The sequence below is a fragment of the Bombina bombina genome, chromosome 2 (genome assembly GCF_027579735.1).
Source record: "Bombina bombina isolate aBomBom1 chromosome 2, aBomBom1.pri, whole genome shotgun sequence".
Lineage (NCBI taxonomy): Eukaryota > Metazoa > Chordata > Amphibia > Anura > Bombinatoridae > Bombina > Bombina bombina.
The window spans coordinates 246,009,894-246,027,901 of NC_069500.1; the positions used below are offsets into that span (position 1 = coordinate 246,009,894).

General features: G+C 39.6%; 1 protein-coding gene across 1 annotated transcript in view; it reads left to right on the forward strand.

Moving 5' to 3' along the window:
- Positions 1 to 18,008, forward strand: part of LOC128646917 (uncharacterized) — a 265,084-nt gene that overhangs the window by 225,482 nt on the left and 21,594 nt on the right. The window contains exon 8 of the mRNA XM_053699725.1: positions 14,131 to 14,361. Within this exon, the coding sequence (XP_053555700.1) occupies positions 14,131 to 14,361 (231 nt within the window). The remainder of the gene's footprint in view (positions 1 to 14,130; positions 14,362 to 18,008) is intronic.

Genomic DNA, 18,008 nt, shown 5'->3' on the forward strand with positions numbered 1-18,008 from the left:
AGGCGCTAAGGAAAAATTTGAAGACTCAAGGCCCTTAACCAAAGCAGACTTGGATCATCTGGTTTCCAAGCAGGACATTAATGTCAATTTTGAGAGACTGATATAAAAAATGGAAACTTTGCAAAACTCTGTAACTAACAGCATAACAGAATTAAAACAAGAGATAGTGGACTTGGGTTCACGTGTAAACACTCTAGAGGAAAATGGTGACTCAATGGTAGAGGATCTGAACGCAGTAACGGATAAAGTTACTTCTCAACAATCAGAAATAGAAGATATTTACGACAAACTAGAGGATCTGGAGAATTGCAGCCGAAGATCTAATCTCAGATTAAAAGGAGTCCCAGAGTCGATAGGTCCTAAAGACCTGAATACATATTTGCTCAATCTCTTCCGGAACATTACTGGGTCGGGAGGAGAGGAGAGCTTCCAAATGGAAAGGGCGCATAGGGCACTTCGGCCTAAACCTAAGGGAGACGAACCACCCAGGGATGTAATCATCAAGATGCTGCGCTTTAAGGAGAGGGAAGAAATACTGGCAGCGGCGAGGAAGAATCCCACCTTTAAGTACCAGGGGAACATCATCCAGTTTTTTCAGGACTTATGCCTAAGGACCCTACAAAGAAGAAGCTCCCTAAGACCGCTGACTTCCTTGTTGAGGAAAAATCAAGTGCCATATAGATGGGGCTTCCCGTTTGCTCTCCATATAACATGGGAAAACAGGACATTCTCTATCAAAGATCCTCGAGAGATCCCAGAAATGTGTCGTAGGATGAAGATGGACCCCCCAGCTATACTACAGCAAGAAACTACTCCTACTCAACCTAGTCAGGGGGGAAGCCCTCGCCAAAAGCAATGGTCTAAGATACCAGAGAAGAAACGGAAGACCTGTTCACATAAGTTCGTGGTAGAGTTTTCTTTTTTTTCTCTCTTCTGCTGAGAGATGGGGGAATTTTGGTTTTTATTTCCTCTTTCTTCCTTCTTTATTAACTCAACTCGGCTGAAGCAGAGGAGAGGGCTCTGAACTACTGGGGCTTGTAAGGACATATTCAAAGGACCAGATAAGTACAATGACATTATGCAAATGTTTTGTTTTCCAGGTTTTATTGGTTTCTATTAAATAAGAAATGGAGGAGAGGGGGAAAGATGTTTGTCTTCTTGGGCCTGCTCTAGGGGACCAGCTCCACAGACAAGATGATTATGACTGTAGACATGGACATATCTCATTAATGTGTTCCCTTCTCCCCATAGCAGGTATCAGGGAAGGACAATTCGTTGCGGGTTTTAGGCTTGCTACGGTTCATGTTTAGAATAATCTTAAATTGTTTTGTTCTACATCCAGAAGGGTTAACATCATTGCTATGTTTTGATTTCTTTTTCTTTTTATTCTTACCTATACTTCAGATGTATATTATGCCATAATGATTAAGTGATGCTGCTGACTGCACACAGGTATACAATGTGTTGGAATCCTGAAGGGATTGACAAAGTTTTTGTTGCTATGTTTACATTTTCGTGTTGTTTCATTTATGTTTTTTTAAACCAGGTGTTTCCTAACAGGTGTAACAAAGGGAGGTTAGGGAAGTCTAGACGCAAGAGGAAAATACAGGAAATAGGGAATACGGTTGATAGGAAGATTTTCTGGGGTTGGATAGATTCTCTAAGATAAGATATATAGAGAGGATGGGGAGGAGGACAAAAGGGATTGATGATGTCACATAATATAAAACTAATTTCCCATAATGTTAGGGGGTTAAACACAGATACTAAAAGGCGTACGGCAATGACACAGTACCTGAGATTAAATGCAAACATTATATTTCTTCAGGAAACGCACTTCTTAGCGCAGACAATTCCTAGATACTGGACACAGCAGTTCCCCCATCATTTCCACTCTACTACAGAAACAAAAAAAAAGGGGGGTGACAATCCTATTACACAAATCTTTAGATTTTATACTAGATAGCGAAATTAGGGATACGGAAGGTAGGTTTGTGATAGTAAGAGGCACAATTCAGGAACACTAAAGTTACTTTCTGTAATGTGTATGCACCCAACGAGACACAAAATGCTTTCTTTGAAAAAATCTCGCAACATCTAACCCAGTGGTCGCAAGACAGAATAATCTTAGGGGGAGACTTTAATGTCTCCATGACCTCCTATTCTGGAGGGGAAATGAAGAGACAGTCAAATAAACAACATCGACATAATTCAATAGTTAAGTCAATTAGGGACTCCTTGGGAGCGCGTAACCTTATGGATTCGTGGGTGGCAGTGGGCAATTCTGCACATGAATACACATATTACTCACCAGCACATAACTCCTATTCTACCCTGGACTATATTTTTGTGAGTCAAATATTGATTCCTAACTTAGTTGCATCAAATACGCAGGCGCGTGTGTGGTCTGACCACTCCTTAGTAATTTTAGAACTAACAGGCATTTTACATTTTTCTCGCCCAAGGTCATGGACATATAACCCAACACTCCTTAGGAACCCAGCGGTATACGAAAGGATTAGAATAGCATTGAGGGAATATTGGCAGGTAAACGTTGGATCTACGGGCGACCCGTTAGTGGTCTAGGCTGCACATAAGCCTGTGTTGAGGGGCTTACTTATTAAAGAAAAATCAGTGATAGTAAGACAATCAACACAAATAGTGAACACACTCCAGAGAGAGGTAGAGACACTAGAGCGAGAGCATAGACGTACTTTAGCCTCGGGTACGTACAAGTCCCTTCAGTATAAACGAAAAGAACTATCCACAATTTTAAAGGAAAATTCAATCAGGGCTGCTTTGAGATTGAGGGCACATTACTATGTATATGCAAATAAGCCTGATAAATACTTGGCATATAAGTTGAGGGAGAGAACCAAATTATTTGCTATACCCTCTATTCATAGACAGGACGGGACTCCCACTTCTAATAACCAAAGCTTTTGCACAATACTATGAGAATCTTTATGATGGGAAAAAGGTGGCTCTGGGGGATCTCACTCGGCAGACTAATGAACTCTTAGGGCAGGCCAAACTAGCGTTGATCCAGGATTCGGACCTTGCAGTTCTTAATACAGACATTACAGCTATGGAAATACTGACAGTAATTAGAGACCTTAAAACGGGAAAAGCACCAGGCCCAGATGGTTTGACTGGGGAATACTATAAATTATTTAAAAGAGAGTTACTACCCCATTTGTTGACTTTCTGCAATGGTATACTAGTGGTAAGGGAACTACCTAAGGATATGTTACAAGCTAACATAGTGGTGATACCCAAAGTAGGGAAAAACCCGAAATATTGTCAAAATTATAGGCCCATCTCCCTGATTAATACAGATCTCAAGATATTCACTAAAATTATAGCTAACAGACTTAAATTAATTTTACCAACATTAATTCATAAAGATCAAGTGGGATTCATTAAGGATAGGGAAGCCCCGGACAATGTGAGAAGAATTTTGACTCTAGTAGATTACTTAAAGCAGACTAAGACGCCATCACTACTTCTATCACTTGACGCGGAAAAGGTGTTCGATAGGGTAGATTGGTCTTATATGTTTAAAGTTCTGGAAAGTATGGGTTTTAAGGGGGCATTTATGAGGGCACTTACAGCTATATATTCAAGGCCGACAGCGGTGGTGGGAGCAGCAGGATACATCTCAAGGTCCATTGATATTTTAAATGGGACCCGTCAAGGGTGCCCACTCTCACCACTTTTATTTGCCATCAGCATAGAACCACTAGCAGCGCTTATTAGACAATCAGTAGATGTGTCTGGGGTACAGGTGACCAACGACGAATATAAATTGACATTATTTGCAGATGATGTCTTACTGACGTTAACCAGACCCTTGATTTCATTACCTAACCTGTATAATGTATTAGAGAAATTTGCAGAAATCTCAGGCTACAAAGTTAACCTGGATAAATGCGAGGCTTTACCGATCTGCCTCCCAGCACATACAAAGAAGTCGATAGAATTGAATTTCAATATTACATGGGCAAAAACCCATATCACTTATCTAGGGATCAAGATGAATAGCACTTTCTCAGATCTATATAGATTAAATTATGTACCCCTGTATAAAGCTATCAGAAGAGATCTTAATAACTGGAAAAAGGGCAGATTTTCATGGTATGGGAGACTGATGGCTCTAAAAATGAATGTCCTGCCCAGGATTTTGTATCTTTTTAGAACTTTGCCGATTGGGATCCCCCTAGCAGATCTAAACGCCTTACAAGCAGATTTGTTTAGGTTCCTGAGAGGAGACGGGAAAGCAAGAATAGCGTCACAGCTACTGAAACAACATAGACAGATGGGTGGAGTGGGGGTCCCGAATCTAGTGGACTATTATCAGGCCTCCAGGCTGGCACAATCTGTCATTCTGGAGAAAAATTTTCAAGGGGTTATCTGGCCAAAAATAGAAGCAGAAATTGAGTGTTGTGAGAGTCCAGCAGATATCTTATGGGATCCCTTATGGAATACAAAAAAACTTGCATATAGATCACCGGTCACACAGGAGGCACTACACACCTGGCACAAGACAGCCAAACAGATACATTTATTTAGCCCTTACTCCCTATTACTACCCTTAAAGTTTTTGTTACCTATGGATCTTAGAAAAGCAGTGGGAAAATGGGAAAATAAGGGTCTGTATAGGGTTGCAGATTTCCTTAGTGGGACATCAATCCTTACCTTTAACCAGATTAGGGATAAAATCCTACCATACACACTGAACTGGTTTCTTTACTTGCAGATTTCATCTGCTATCTCTAAATACAGGGCAAATAGATTAAACCAACCTTTGACCTCTCTAGAAAAGATATGTAGCACAGAATCTACGGAGAAACATGTTATATCTCAGATATATTTGTTGCTACAAGGAAAGAAAACTACCCTTAAGTCTCCCCTGATGGAGAGATGGGAGAGAGATGTGGGAGAGGTGAGAGAACAGAAAAATTGGGAAAAGATTATATCAGAAACTGGGAAGGGGATACTCAGTGCAGATATGAAAGAAAATTGTCTGAAGGTAACCTTTAGATGGTACCTTACGCCGGAAAGGACAGCTCACATTCCCACTATGAATAGTGCCCTTTGCTACAGAGGGTGTGGGGAGAGAGGGACGTATAGACATATGTGGTGGGACTGCTCACGAGTACGACCACTTTGGGATAGGCTTTCGAGGCTAATTAGTGATACACTAGATGAAAGAATCGAACTAACGATAACTCAGGCACTTCTGCATGAAAAGGTGGGTACATTGAACTCTGCGATCAACACTTTTATTAGGACACTTTGTACATGCTTACGCATATGCATAGCCAGACACTGGAAGGTGACTGCACCAGGGTGGGCGGAGGTATTGGATAAGATAAAAGATATCTATATCATGTCAGAATTAGCAGCATGGGCACAAGGGAACACGGAGCAGTTTCAGAAAGTATGGTTCTACTGGATCTTGAAAGGCCACACCAATTCACACACCACTCAAGAGAGAGATGAGAGAGAAAGTCCAGGAAGGTAGGGTAGGTAAGATGGGTATAGGGAGAACCCTTTACGTATTGGCAACCCGTATCTAGAAAGACCGGACATTTTTGACCTCTAGCATAGTTCAGCTGACAAATTCTTCTTCCTCTTGAACGGAGAGATGACAAAATAAAAGATTACAAGAATCAGTGGGACATCTGAGGAGAGGGGAAACACCTGGAGGGGGAGGAGGGGTGGCAGGGGAAGTTAAGTTTTTTAGTTCTTGATGTTTTGTTAATTATCTGTTTTTATAAAGGGGATGGAGGTATGAAACCTGCCGGACCCAGTCTGTTGAGAAATGAATACTTGATGTAAGTGAGAGGATGTCACAGTACTATCTGTTTGATATAAGTGTATACGGTGATCCACCCTTTCTCAATACCTGTGATCTGTATGATGTTCTTCAGAAATTCAATAAAAAATATTTCAATTAAACAGGGAGTTTGGTCTGTCACTTTGAAGCGGGCGTAACCCCTACACTACCTGATCGATTAAAGCACGTTATTTCAAACAATTTAGGAATGTTAGGTGATTAATGCCCTTTATGGCTTAAAACCAGACTCTGCATCAACTATGTAATTTTCCATGGGAGTTTTGCCATGGATCCCCCTCCGGCATGCCACAGTCCAGGTGTTAGTCCCCTTGAAACAACTTTTCCATCACTATTGTGGCCAGAAAGAGTCCCTGTGGGTTTTAAAGTTCGCCTGCCTATAGAAGTCTATGGCGGTTCGCCCGTTCGCGAACAGTTGTGGAAGTTTGCGTTCGACGTTCGCGAACCCAAATTTTTAGGTTCGCGACATCACTATTAGTGACACAATTTAAAAAACAGGAAAATTTACAGGTGTTCTACCCATACACACATTTTGTAGCATATTGTTATAGCTTTAAAAATAAAGGTTTTTATATGCTATTTTTATTTTAAGCAGCAACGCAGCCATTACAAGTCTTGTCGGTAATAGCTGTACCGCAAGCCTTTTAGCCTATAACGCAATGTCAGTCCCGCACTCGTAAAAATGACGTTTTTTTCATGGGACTTTCATAGCACTGCTATCACGAGTTTTGCGGTGAGACTAAAAAGCTTGCATTACAGCCTATAACGACAAGATCCGTACCGCCATCTGAGAGCAGTAATTATTCGTTTTACGCTAAAAAACTTACGTAAAGCTCATAACTAAAGTGTTACAAAGTACACTAAACACCCATAAACTACCTATTAATCCCTAAAACCGAGGCCCTTCCGCATCGCAAATACTATATCAGTTATTAACCCCTAATCTGCCGTTCCCGACATCGCCGCCACAAAATTTTTTTTATTAACCCCTATTCCGCCGCTACCCGACATCGTCACCACTATAATAAAAATATTAACCCTATACCGCGGCCCTTCCGCATCACAAACACTATTTAAATATTATTAACCCCTAATCTGCCGTTCGTCCACATCGCCCCCACTATACTAAAGTTATTAATTCTATTCCGCCGCTCCCCGACTCCGCTGCCACTATAATAAACCTATTAACCCCTAAACCGAAAGCCTACCACATCGCAATAAACTAATTTAAACTAGTAACCCCTAAACCTAATGCCCCCCTAACTTTATATTAAAATTGCAATTTCCCTATCTTAAATTAAATTAAAACTTACCTGTCAAATTAAAAACTAAACTAACAATTAAACTAATATAACTATTAAACTATCAACTAAAGAAAACTAAAATACACATTAAATATAAAAAAAATTACAAAGTATCTAATTACAAAAAATAAAAAATACTAAATTACAAAAAATAACAAAAACTAAATTACGAAATTATCAAAAATAATAAAGAATTACACCTAATCTAATAGCCCTATTAAAAATAAAAAGCCCACCCAAAGTAAAAAAAACAAAACCTAGCATACAATAAACTACCAAAAGGGCCTTTTGTAGGGCATTGCCCTAAGTTAAACAGCTCTATTACCTGTAAAAAAAATACGAAGATCCCCCAACAGTAAAACTCACCACCCAACCAACCCCCCAAAATAAAAAAACCTAACTCTAACAAAAACCTAAGCTACCCATTTCCCTGAAAAGGGCATATGTATGGGCATTGCCCTTAAAAGGGCATTTAGCTCTTTTGCATTGCCCTGAAAAGGGCATTTAGCTCTTTTAAGAAAAGCCTAAACTAAAAAAAAAAAAACACCCAAAAAAGTTTAAAAAATCCTTACATTAACCCCCGAAGATCCAATTACAGTTTCTGAAGTCCGGACATCCAGGCGACGAGAAGTCTTCATCCAGGCGGCGTTTTCTATCTTCATCCATCCAGACGGCATCTTCTATCTTCATTCATACTGAATCTTCAATGCAAGGGAGCCTTTTCAAAATGGTATCCCTTGCATTCCTATTGGCTGATTTGATTTCTGAAATTCAAATCAGCCAATAGGATGAGAGATAATAAAATTGGCTTATTTTTTAGATTAGGGGTTGGGCATTTCTTAAGAGCTAAATGCTCTTTTCAGGGCAATGCCCACACAAATGCCATTTTCAGGGCAGTGAATAGATTAGGGTTTTCTCCAACATAGGTGTGTCCGGTCCACGGCGTCATCCTTACTTGTGGGATATTCTCTTCCCCAACAGGAAATGGCAAAGAGCCCAGCAAAGCTGGTCACATGATCCCTCCTAGGCTCCGCCTACCCCAGTCATTCTCTTTGCCGTTGTACAGGCAACATCTCCACGGAGATGGCTTAGAGTTTTTTAGTGTTTAACTGTAGTTTTTCATTATTCAATCAAGAGTTTGTTATTTTCAAATAGTGCTGGTACGTACTATTTACTCAGAAACAGAAAAGAGATGAAGAATTCTGTTTGTATGAGGAAAATGATTTTAGCAACCGTAACTAAAATCCATGGCTGTTCCACACAGGACTGTTGAGAGCAATTAACTTCAGTTGGGGGAACAGTTTGCAGTCTCTTGCTGCTTGAGGTATGACACATTCTAACAAGACGATGTAATGCTGGAAGCTGTCATTTTCCCTATGGGATCCGGTAAGCCATGTTTATTACGATTGTAAATAAGGGCTTCACAAGGGCTTATTTAAACTGTAGACTTTTTTTTTGGGCTAAATCGATTGATATTAACACTTATTTAGCCTTGAGGAATCATTTATTCTGGGTATTTTGATTTAATAATATCGGCAGGCACTGTTTTAGACACCTTATTCTTTAGGGGCTTTCCCAAAGCATAGGCAGAGTCTCATTTTCGCGCCGGTGTTGCGCACTTGTTTTTGAGAGGCATGGCATGCAGTCGCATGTGAGAGGAGCTCTGATACTTATAAAAGACTTCTGAAGGCGTCATTTGGTATCGTATTCCCCTTTGGGTTTGGTTGGGTCTCAGCAAAGCAGATACCAGGGACTGTAAAGGGGTTTAAAGCTTAAAACGGCTCCGGTTCCGTTATTTTAAGGGTTAAAGCTTCCAAAATTGGTGTGCAATATTTTCAAGGCTTTAAGATGCTGTGGTGAAAATTTGGTGAATTTTGAACAATTCCTTCATGTTTTTTCGCAATTGCAGTAATAAAGTGTGTTCAGTTTAAAATTTAAAGTGACAGTAACGGTTTTATTTTAAAACGTTTTTTGTACTTTCTGATCAAGTTTATGCCTGTTTAACATGTCTGAACTACCAGATAGACTGTGTTCTGAATGTGGGGAAGCCAGAATTCCTATTCATTTAAATAAATGTGATTTATGTGATAATGACAATGATGCCCAAGATGATTCCTCAAGTGAGGGGAGTAAGCATGGTACTGCATCATTCCCTCCTTCGTCTACACGAGTCTTGCCCACTCAGGAGGCCCCTAGTACATCTAGCGCGCCAATACTCCTTACTATGCAACAATTAACGGCTGTAATGGATAATTCTGTCAAAAACATTTGCATTCCTGGACAAACATTACCAGTTCGTGGCGCTTCCTTTCGGATTAGCCACTGCTCCAAGGATTTTCACAAAGGTACTAGGGTCCCTTCTAGCGGTGCTAAGACCAAGGGGCATTGCAGTAGTACCTTACCTGGACGACATTCTGATTCAAGCGTCGTCCCTTCCTCAAGCAAAGGCTCACACGGACATTGTCCTGGCCTTTCTCAGATCTCACGGCTGGAAAGTGAACGTGGAAAAGAGTTCTCTATCCCCGTCAACAAGGGTTCCCTTCTTGGGAACAATTATAGACTCCTTAGAAATGAGGATCTTTCTAACAGAGGCCAGAAAAACAAAGCTTCTGGACTCTTGTCGGATACTTCATTCCGTTCCTCTTCCTTCCATAGCTCAGTGCATGGAAGTGATCGGGTTGATGGTGGCGGCGATGGACATAGTTCCTTTTGCGCGCATTCATCTAAGACCATTACAACTGTGCATGCTCAGTCAGTGGAATGGGGACTATACAGACTTGTCTCCGAAGATACAAGTAAATCAGAGGACCAGAGACTCACTCCGTTGGTGGCTGTCCCTGGACAATCTGTCTCAAGGGATGATGTTCCACAGACCAGAGTGGGTCATTGTCACGACCGACGCCAGTCTGATAGGCTGGGGCGCGGTCTGGGGATCCCTGAAAGCTCAGGGTCTTTGGTCTCGGGAAGAATCTCTTCTACCGATAAATATTCTGGAACTGAGAGCGATATTCAATGCGCTCCAGGCCTGGCCCCAGCTTGCGAGGACCAGGTTCATACGGTTTCAATCAGACAACATGACGACTGTTGCGTACATCAACCATCAGGGGGGAACAAGGAGTTCCCTAGCGATGGAAGAAGTAACCAAAATTATTCTTTGGGCGGAGTCTCACTCCTGCCACCTGTCTGCTATCCACATCCCAGGAGTGGAAAATTGGGAAGCGGATTTTCTGAGTCGTCAGACATTGCATCCGGGGGAGTGGGAACTCCATCCGGAAATCTTTGCCCAAGTCACTCACCTGTGGGGCATTCCAGACATGGATCTGATGGCCTCTCGTCAGAACTTCAAAGTTCCTTGCTACGGGGCCAGATCCAGGGATCCCAAGGCGGCTCTAGTGGATGCACTAGTAGCACCTTGGACCTTCAAACTAGCTTATGTGTTCCCGCCATTTCCTCTCATCCCCAGGCTGATAGCCAGGATCAAGCAGGAGAGGGCGTCGGTGATCTTGATAGCTCCTGCGTGGCCACGCAGGACTTGGTATGCAGATCTGGTGAATATGTCATCGGCTCCACCTTGGAAGCTACCTTTGAGACGAGACCTTCTTGTTCAGGGTCCGTTCGAACATCCGAATCTGGTTTCACTCCAGCTGACTGCTTGGAGATTGAACGCTTGATTTTATCGAAGCGAGGATTCTCAGATTCTGTGATCGATACTCTTGTTCAGGCCAGAAAGCCTGTGACTAGAAAGATTTACCACAAAATTTGGAAAAAATATATCTGTTGGTGTGAATCTAAAGGATTCCCTTGGGACAAGGTTAAGATTCCTAGGATTCTATCCTTCCTTCAAGAAGGATTGGAAAAAGGATTATCTGCAAGTTCCCTGAAGGGACAGATTTCTGCCTTGTCGGTATTACTTCACAAAAAGCTGGCAGCTGTGCCAGATGTTCAAGCCTTTGTTCAGGCTCTGGTTAGAATCAAGCCTGTTTACAAACCTTTGACTCCTCCTTGGAGTCTCAATTTAGTTCTTTCAGTTCTTCAGGGGGTTCCGTTTGAACCCTTACATTCCGTTGATATTAAGTTATTATCTTGGAAAGTTTTGTTTTTAGTTGCGATTTCTTCTGCTAGAAGAGTCTCAGAATTATCTGCTCTGCAGTGTTCTCCTCCTTATCTGGTGTTCCATGCAGATAAGGTGGTTTTACGTACTAAACCTGGTTTTCTTCCAAAAGTTGTTTCTAACAAAAACATTAACCAGGAGATTATCGTACCTTCTCTGTGTCCAAAACCAGTTTCAAAGAAGGAACGTTTGTTGCACAATTTGGATGTTGTTCGCGCTCTAAAATTCTATTTAGATGCTACAAAGGATTTTAGACAAACATCTTCCTTGTTTGTTGTTTATTCAGGTAAAAGGAGAGGTCAAAAAGCAACTTCTACCTCTCTCTCTTTTTGGATTAAAAGCATCATCAGATTGGCTTACGAGACTGCCGGACGGCAGCCTCCCGAAAGAATCACAGCTCATTCCACTAGGGCTGTGGCTTCCACATGGGCCTTCAAGAACGAGGCTTCTGTTGATCAGATATGTAGGGCAGCGACTTGGTCTTCACTGCACACTTTTACCAAATTTTACAAGTTTGATACTTTTGCTTCTTCTGAGGCTATTTTTGGGAGAAAGGTTTTGCAAGCCGTGGTGCCTTCCATTTAGGTGACCTGATTTGCTCCCTCCCTTCATCCGTGTCCTAAAGCTTTGGTATTGGTTCCCACAAGTAAGGATGACGCCGTGGACCGGACACACCTATGTTGGAGAAAACAGAATTTATGTTTACCTGATAAATTTCTTTCTCCAACGGTGTGTCCGGTCCACGGCCCGCCCTGGTTTTTTTAATCAGGTCTGATATTTTATTTTCTTTAACTACAGTCACCACGGTACCATATGGTTTCTCCTATGCAAATATTCCTCCTTAACGTCGGTCGAATGACTGGGGTAGGCGGAGCCTAGGAGGGATCATGTGACCAGCTTTGCTGGGCTCTTTGCCATTTCCTGTTGGGGAAGAGAATATCCCACAAGTAAGGATGACGCCGTGGACCGGACACACCGTTGGAGAAAGAAATTTATCAGGTAAACATAAATTCTGTTTTTTTAGATAGTTTTTTTTATTATTTTGAGGGTTTGGGGGGGTGGGGTTTGTAATGTTAGTGGGTCTTTGTATTTTTCTTCAGGTAAAAGAGCTGTTTAACTTAGGGCAATGACCTGCAAAAGTCCCTTTTAAGGGCTATTGGTAGTTTATTATATATTAGGTTTCTTTTTAAAATGGGTATTAGAATAGGAATAATTGTTATTATTTTGGATTATTAGTTTATTTTGTGTAATGTTTTTTTTTTTCGTTTTGGGGTGGGTTTTCCTTTTTAGAATATCCATTTTTTATTTTTAATGGGCAGCAAAAGAGCTGAATGCCCTTTTAAGGGCAATGCCCACACAAATGCCCTTTTCAGGGCAATGGGTAGATTTGGTTTTACTTTATTTTTATTTTGTGAGTTTGGGGGATGCGGGTTTGTATACTGTTAGGGGGTGTTTGTTTTTCTTTTGTAGAAAAATAGCTGATATCTTTAGGGCAATGCCCTACAAAAGGCCTTTTTAAGGGCCCTTGGTAGTTTATTATAGATTAGGGTTTTTTATTTTAGGGTGGTTTTTTTTGTTTGTTTGTTTTTTTTTAAAAAAAGGGTATTAGAATAGGAATAATTTTTATTGTTTTGTATAATTTTGTTTTTTTATTTTTTGTAATTTTAGCGTTTTTTATTTTTTGTAATGTTAGGTTTTAATGTAAGGCAGCATACTTACCTGTGAAATAAAACCTAAGCTAGCTACAATATAACTAATAGTTATATTGTAGCTAGCTTAGGTTTTATTTCACAGGTAAGTTTTTATTTATTTTAACTAGGTAGTTAGTAAATAACTATTTACTAACTAGTCTACCTAGTTAAAATAAATACAAACTTATCTGTGAAATAAAACCTAAGCTAGCTACAATATAACTATTAGTTATATTGTAGATAGCTTAGGTTTTATTTCACAGGTAAGTATGCATTTAGTTTTAAGTTTTTTAGGTTTTTTAGGGGGTGTTGGGGTTATGGTTAGGGTTACGATTAGGTTTAGGGTTACAGTTAGGGTTAGGTTTAGAGGTTAATATAGTTTCATTTAGGTTGTTGCGATGTGGGGTGCTGGTGGTTTAGGGGTTAATAGGTTTATTTGGTGATGTGGGAGGCCAGAGGTTTAGGGGTTAATAACTTTATTTAGTGGCGGCGATGTCGGGTAGCGGCGGAATAGGGGTTAATAGATTTATTATAGTGCGGGTGATGTTGGGGTGCAGGGGAATAGGGATTAATAACTAGTATAGTGGCGGCTATATCGGGAGCGGCAGATTAGGGGTTAATAGTTTTTTCGGTGGCTGTGAAATCGGGAGTGGCAGATTAGGGGTTAATAACATTATGTAGGTGTCGGCGATGTTGAGGGCAGCAGATTAGGGGTGTTTAGACGTGGGGTTTATGTTAGGGTGTTAGGTTTAAACGTAACTTTTTTTCCCCCCATAGGTATCAATGGGGCTGCATTACGGAGCTTTTTATTCCGCGATCGCAGGTGTTAGGTTTTTTTCTAACCCGCTCTCCCCATTGATGTCTGGGGAAAACGTGCACGAGCACGTCAAAACAGCGCTTGTATTGTGTGTGGTATGGTGCTCAACGCAACCATATCGCACGCACAAGCGTGGCAGCGCTATGGAGGGTGAAATAACGCAACTTTTGTTGTGTTCGTTAAAAATCCTCTAACGCGCATAACTCATAATCTACCTGTATGTTTTAGATGATATAATTTCCATTTGCAGTTTCTTATTTTTAATAAAATAATTTATGAGAACAAAATACATTCTAATGTAATTTTGATTGTAATGTCTGTGTGTTTTTTTCCCTTTGTTTTTACAGAGTGCTCTTGAAGGAAAACTAAGCACATTATTCAAGCACTTGTATGCTACAAGACAAACAATAAGTCTTATATTGGCCTCAGGACCCGAGTCCTCAGACTCAGCGCATCACATACTACCTAATGTTATTTATGCCAGGTTAATAAATCACTTGACAAAATGCAGTCAGTCCTTAGAGGAATGTAGCAGAGATTTGCTTGTAATGACACTGATCGTGCCATCTGCACCTTGGGTAAGTAGATGCTTCACATTTTTCATTGTATTGTATAATTCTGAACGATTCATATAGCTAAAGAGTAAATACATAAATGTATCTGGCAAAAAGTCTTACACAAAGAATACCTGCCCAAAATATTTTAAGAAAAATTATATAAAGGTGCATAAATAAGTGATTAGTAGGTTGATTTGACCAATGACTATAAATAGGTTTTAGCATGTAACAAAGAAAAAAGTCCTATATATAATTGCCTAAAGCACATTATTATTTATGTTCATTGATTAGATGTCTGTAGTCCAAATGGATATAATACAGGAATAAATATAGTTTATGTTTGATCCCTGGGTTCCATGAGGCAGCTATTGTACAAGGAACTTTCACAAATGGGCACACTGAAGAAAGTTATCCTTCAAAAATAAAAGAGCAACAAACAAAGGTATCTGTATGGCTTATTGTCAAAGAACAGTTTCTTGACTCCAACGTAATATCCATATATACCTTAGGCACAACAAAAACACGCATCCCTATGTCATCTTCTAGATATATATATATATATATATATATATATATATATATATATATGTGTGTGTGTGTGTGCGTGTGTGTGTGTGTGTTCGTATGTCTATGTATGTGTGTGTGTGTATATATATATATATATATATATATATATATATATATATATATATATACTGTATATGTGCAGTGTTCTCCACAGAACATTAGCCAGCTGGGTGGTATTATGAAATAGGTGGGTGGGAGATTGTAATACTTTATAAAATGATAACATTTCTTTCATACAGGTGGTGAGAGTCCACGATCCATTACTCTTGGGAATTACTCCTCTCTACCACTAGGAGGAGGCAAAGATTCCCAAAACCCATTCTTCAAGATATTTTTAAGGGGGTTATAGTGTTTATTGCACTGCTTTGCTATATGCTATAATGTAGCTGTCAGACACCTTTCTACCATTGTTTAGTGTACTTATAAAAAAAAAAAGCTGAATTGCCTTCTCCAGCTCATTTATGTGGCTCATGTTTAGATTTGTTAATGCAATCAGACCAATATAATGCTTTATCTTTTAGTACAAATGCACCTACTGTTTGTTCATTACAGGAGAATGCTCATTTGGTGTCACCTACTGTAAAAAACGTTGTAAATGCTGCAGTTTCTGAGGCACTAGCTGCTCTCCAGCCTTCAAAAGCATAAATGGTCAGTTCATATTTCACCTTTACGAGTGCTATGTGTCCTGAGACCAGGGATACTGTTATGTTTTCAGATAGTGAGGTTTCCTCTGGGGATGATGACTCCTCATCTTGAGTTGAAGCTGATATTTCCTCCTTTTTGTTTAAAGTTGATCATATTTGTTCTCTTTTAAAGGAGGTCTTAATTACTTTAGGGTTTAAAGATCCTAAAGTATCAGCTGTGCAGCTGTGAAGTCTCAGCCTGCTTGTATTGCTCCTGGAGGTGCAATTCTCTTGTAAGTGCCCATTCTCTCATCCATATTTTGGATCCTGCTGCTCATAGGAGAATTTTTCTATCTCATCCTGAAGTTCCCTGAAGCAAGTTAGCTGGGCAACTATAAAGTTTCAGTACACCTGACTTGCAGCCCACAGGTGCTATCCCTTTGTGAGTTGAAATTACTTATCTTTTTACACTTTCCCAAGTTGAGACTGTACTACTCCATCTGGTGCCTTTGTGTTATGTATTTTCTACAGATTTAACCCTTGGGAGGCTGACAACTTCCTCATTAAAGAGCTGCATAGGAGTGCATTACAGTATCTTCAACTTTGTTTGGACTTTTTATATTGTATATTATTTCCTTTGAAAGCGCCCTCTAGAGGCTACTATTTTGTGTGCAGTTACCCCCTCTAATGGGCTCTCACATATGTAGCCTCCTTTACTTGTGTTACATATCTGATGATAAGCCTTGTAATCGTTTAAATTTGTTTTTTAAGACTGTTGTTAATCTTCCTGAGGTTTTCCCTATTCCTGATGCTGTCTCTGTCATGATTTCTAGGGAATGGTCTAAGCCAGGTAATTTTTTTTTTCTCCTTTTGCAAGTTTTAAAAAGTTATATCCTTTACCTTTTATTTCCACTCTGGCTAAACGTACTACTATTCCTTTGGAAGACAGTACTTCTTTTAAAAACATTTTAGACAGGAAGTTAAGAGACTTTCCATAGAAGGGCCTTTTTACATGCAGGTTATATTTTAAGGCCAGCTATTTCTATTGCTGATGTAGCTGCTGCTTCTACTTAGTGGTTTTCTAGTTTTTCAGAACAGTATCCTGATGACTCTGCTAGTGCAAATTCTTTTATTTGTGATGCTATATTTGATATAATGAAGATTAATTTGAAAAGCATGTCTTTGGCAGTTCTTGCCAGGAGAGCCTTATGTCTTAAATCCTGGTCTGCTGATATGGTGTCTTAATCTAGACTATTATCTCTTTCCAAGAAAAAAAGAGAGAAAAAATCTGGACAGTTAGTCAGTGCAAGTCGAGTTTATTCCTTGAGATGGTAGTTTAGCTGGAGCTGCTTAAACCATCTGACATGTTTCGCGCATGTCACATGCGCTTCTTCAGAGATAGTGGTTTGGGTGCCCCAGGTAAGCCTAAATAGGCTGAAACAGCCAATTAGATGCGAGTAGGTTGGTCTTTAGGTGATAGGTAGATCACTAAGGCTCAGCTGTGGGACCCAAAATATTTACTCTATAGGATGATGCACTGTTAAGATGCAAAAGTGTGTTATACATAAACGTGAATACTGAATATTATAAATTGTTATCACATCTTAACAGAAAAGTAAAAAGATAAGAAAAGATTAGAAAAAGATTAATATACATCACAATACAAAAGATTAAACATTAACCATTGATTTTGAATTAAAATGATATAAGATAGTTATAAAAATGTAAGTTCAATGAAGTATCTCTACAGGGATATGTTGTTGTATTAGAATGTTTAGTATCGTCCTGGTTGCTTCATGTATGTGTGCAAAGGACATGTGTGTAGTATACTACTAAATACAATAGATCCCTGAGATGTGAGTCCATTTGTTATTTATCTCTTAGGTACAAGGAGAAATCATGTGTGGGTTGGAGGCTGATTAAGTCCTATTAGGCTGCTATCTCTAGACTCCCTAAGGATTGTATCTTATGGTAATTGCTATATATAAAGCTAAGTAAGACATAGTTAACCGTGATTGGTAATCAATGCAAATACTTGGATGTGTTTATGTGTACTAATTAACCCGAGGGTCAATTTTTAATTCCTCTAATTCTATTATATATATATACATATAGTCCTATAAATGTATATAACCATGGGCAATATTATTGGGAATGCTAGGAGATCTTGTGTCATCTTAGGAAATGCTATCCATATATTGGTATTGTTAGGGAAATCTGTGTATTCACTAGAAGTCCTATCCTTACATTTTGAACTTGTAAAAAGTGGCTAAGCTGAAGGGCGTAACTGTAAGAGATGAATATGAATGGGAAAAATGAATGTAAGATAGTGAATGGAGGAATGAATTTATGAAATAATAGAGTGTCTGGTAAGAACTCCTAAGTCTATCAATCCAAGTATTAGGGGACGAGTAAGGAGGTTCAATTCCTGTATGTCACTCTATGAATAAATTTACATCATATCTTCTATTGATACCT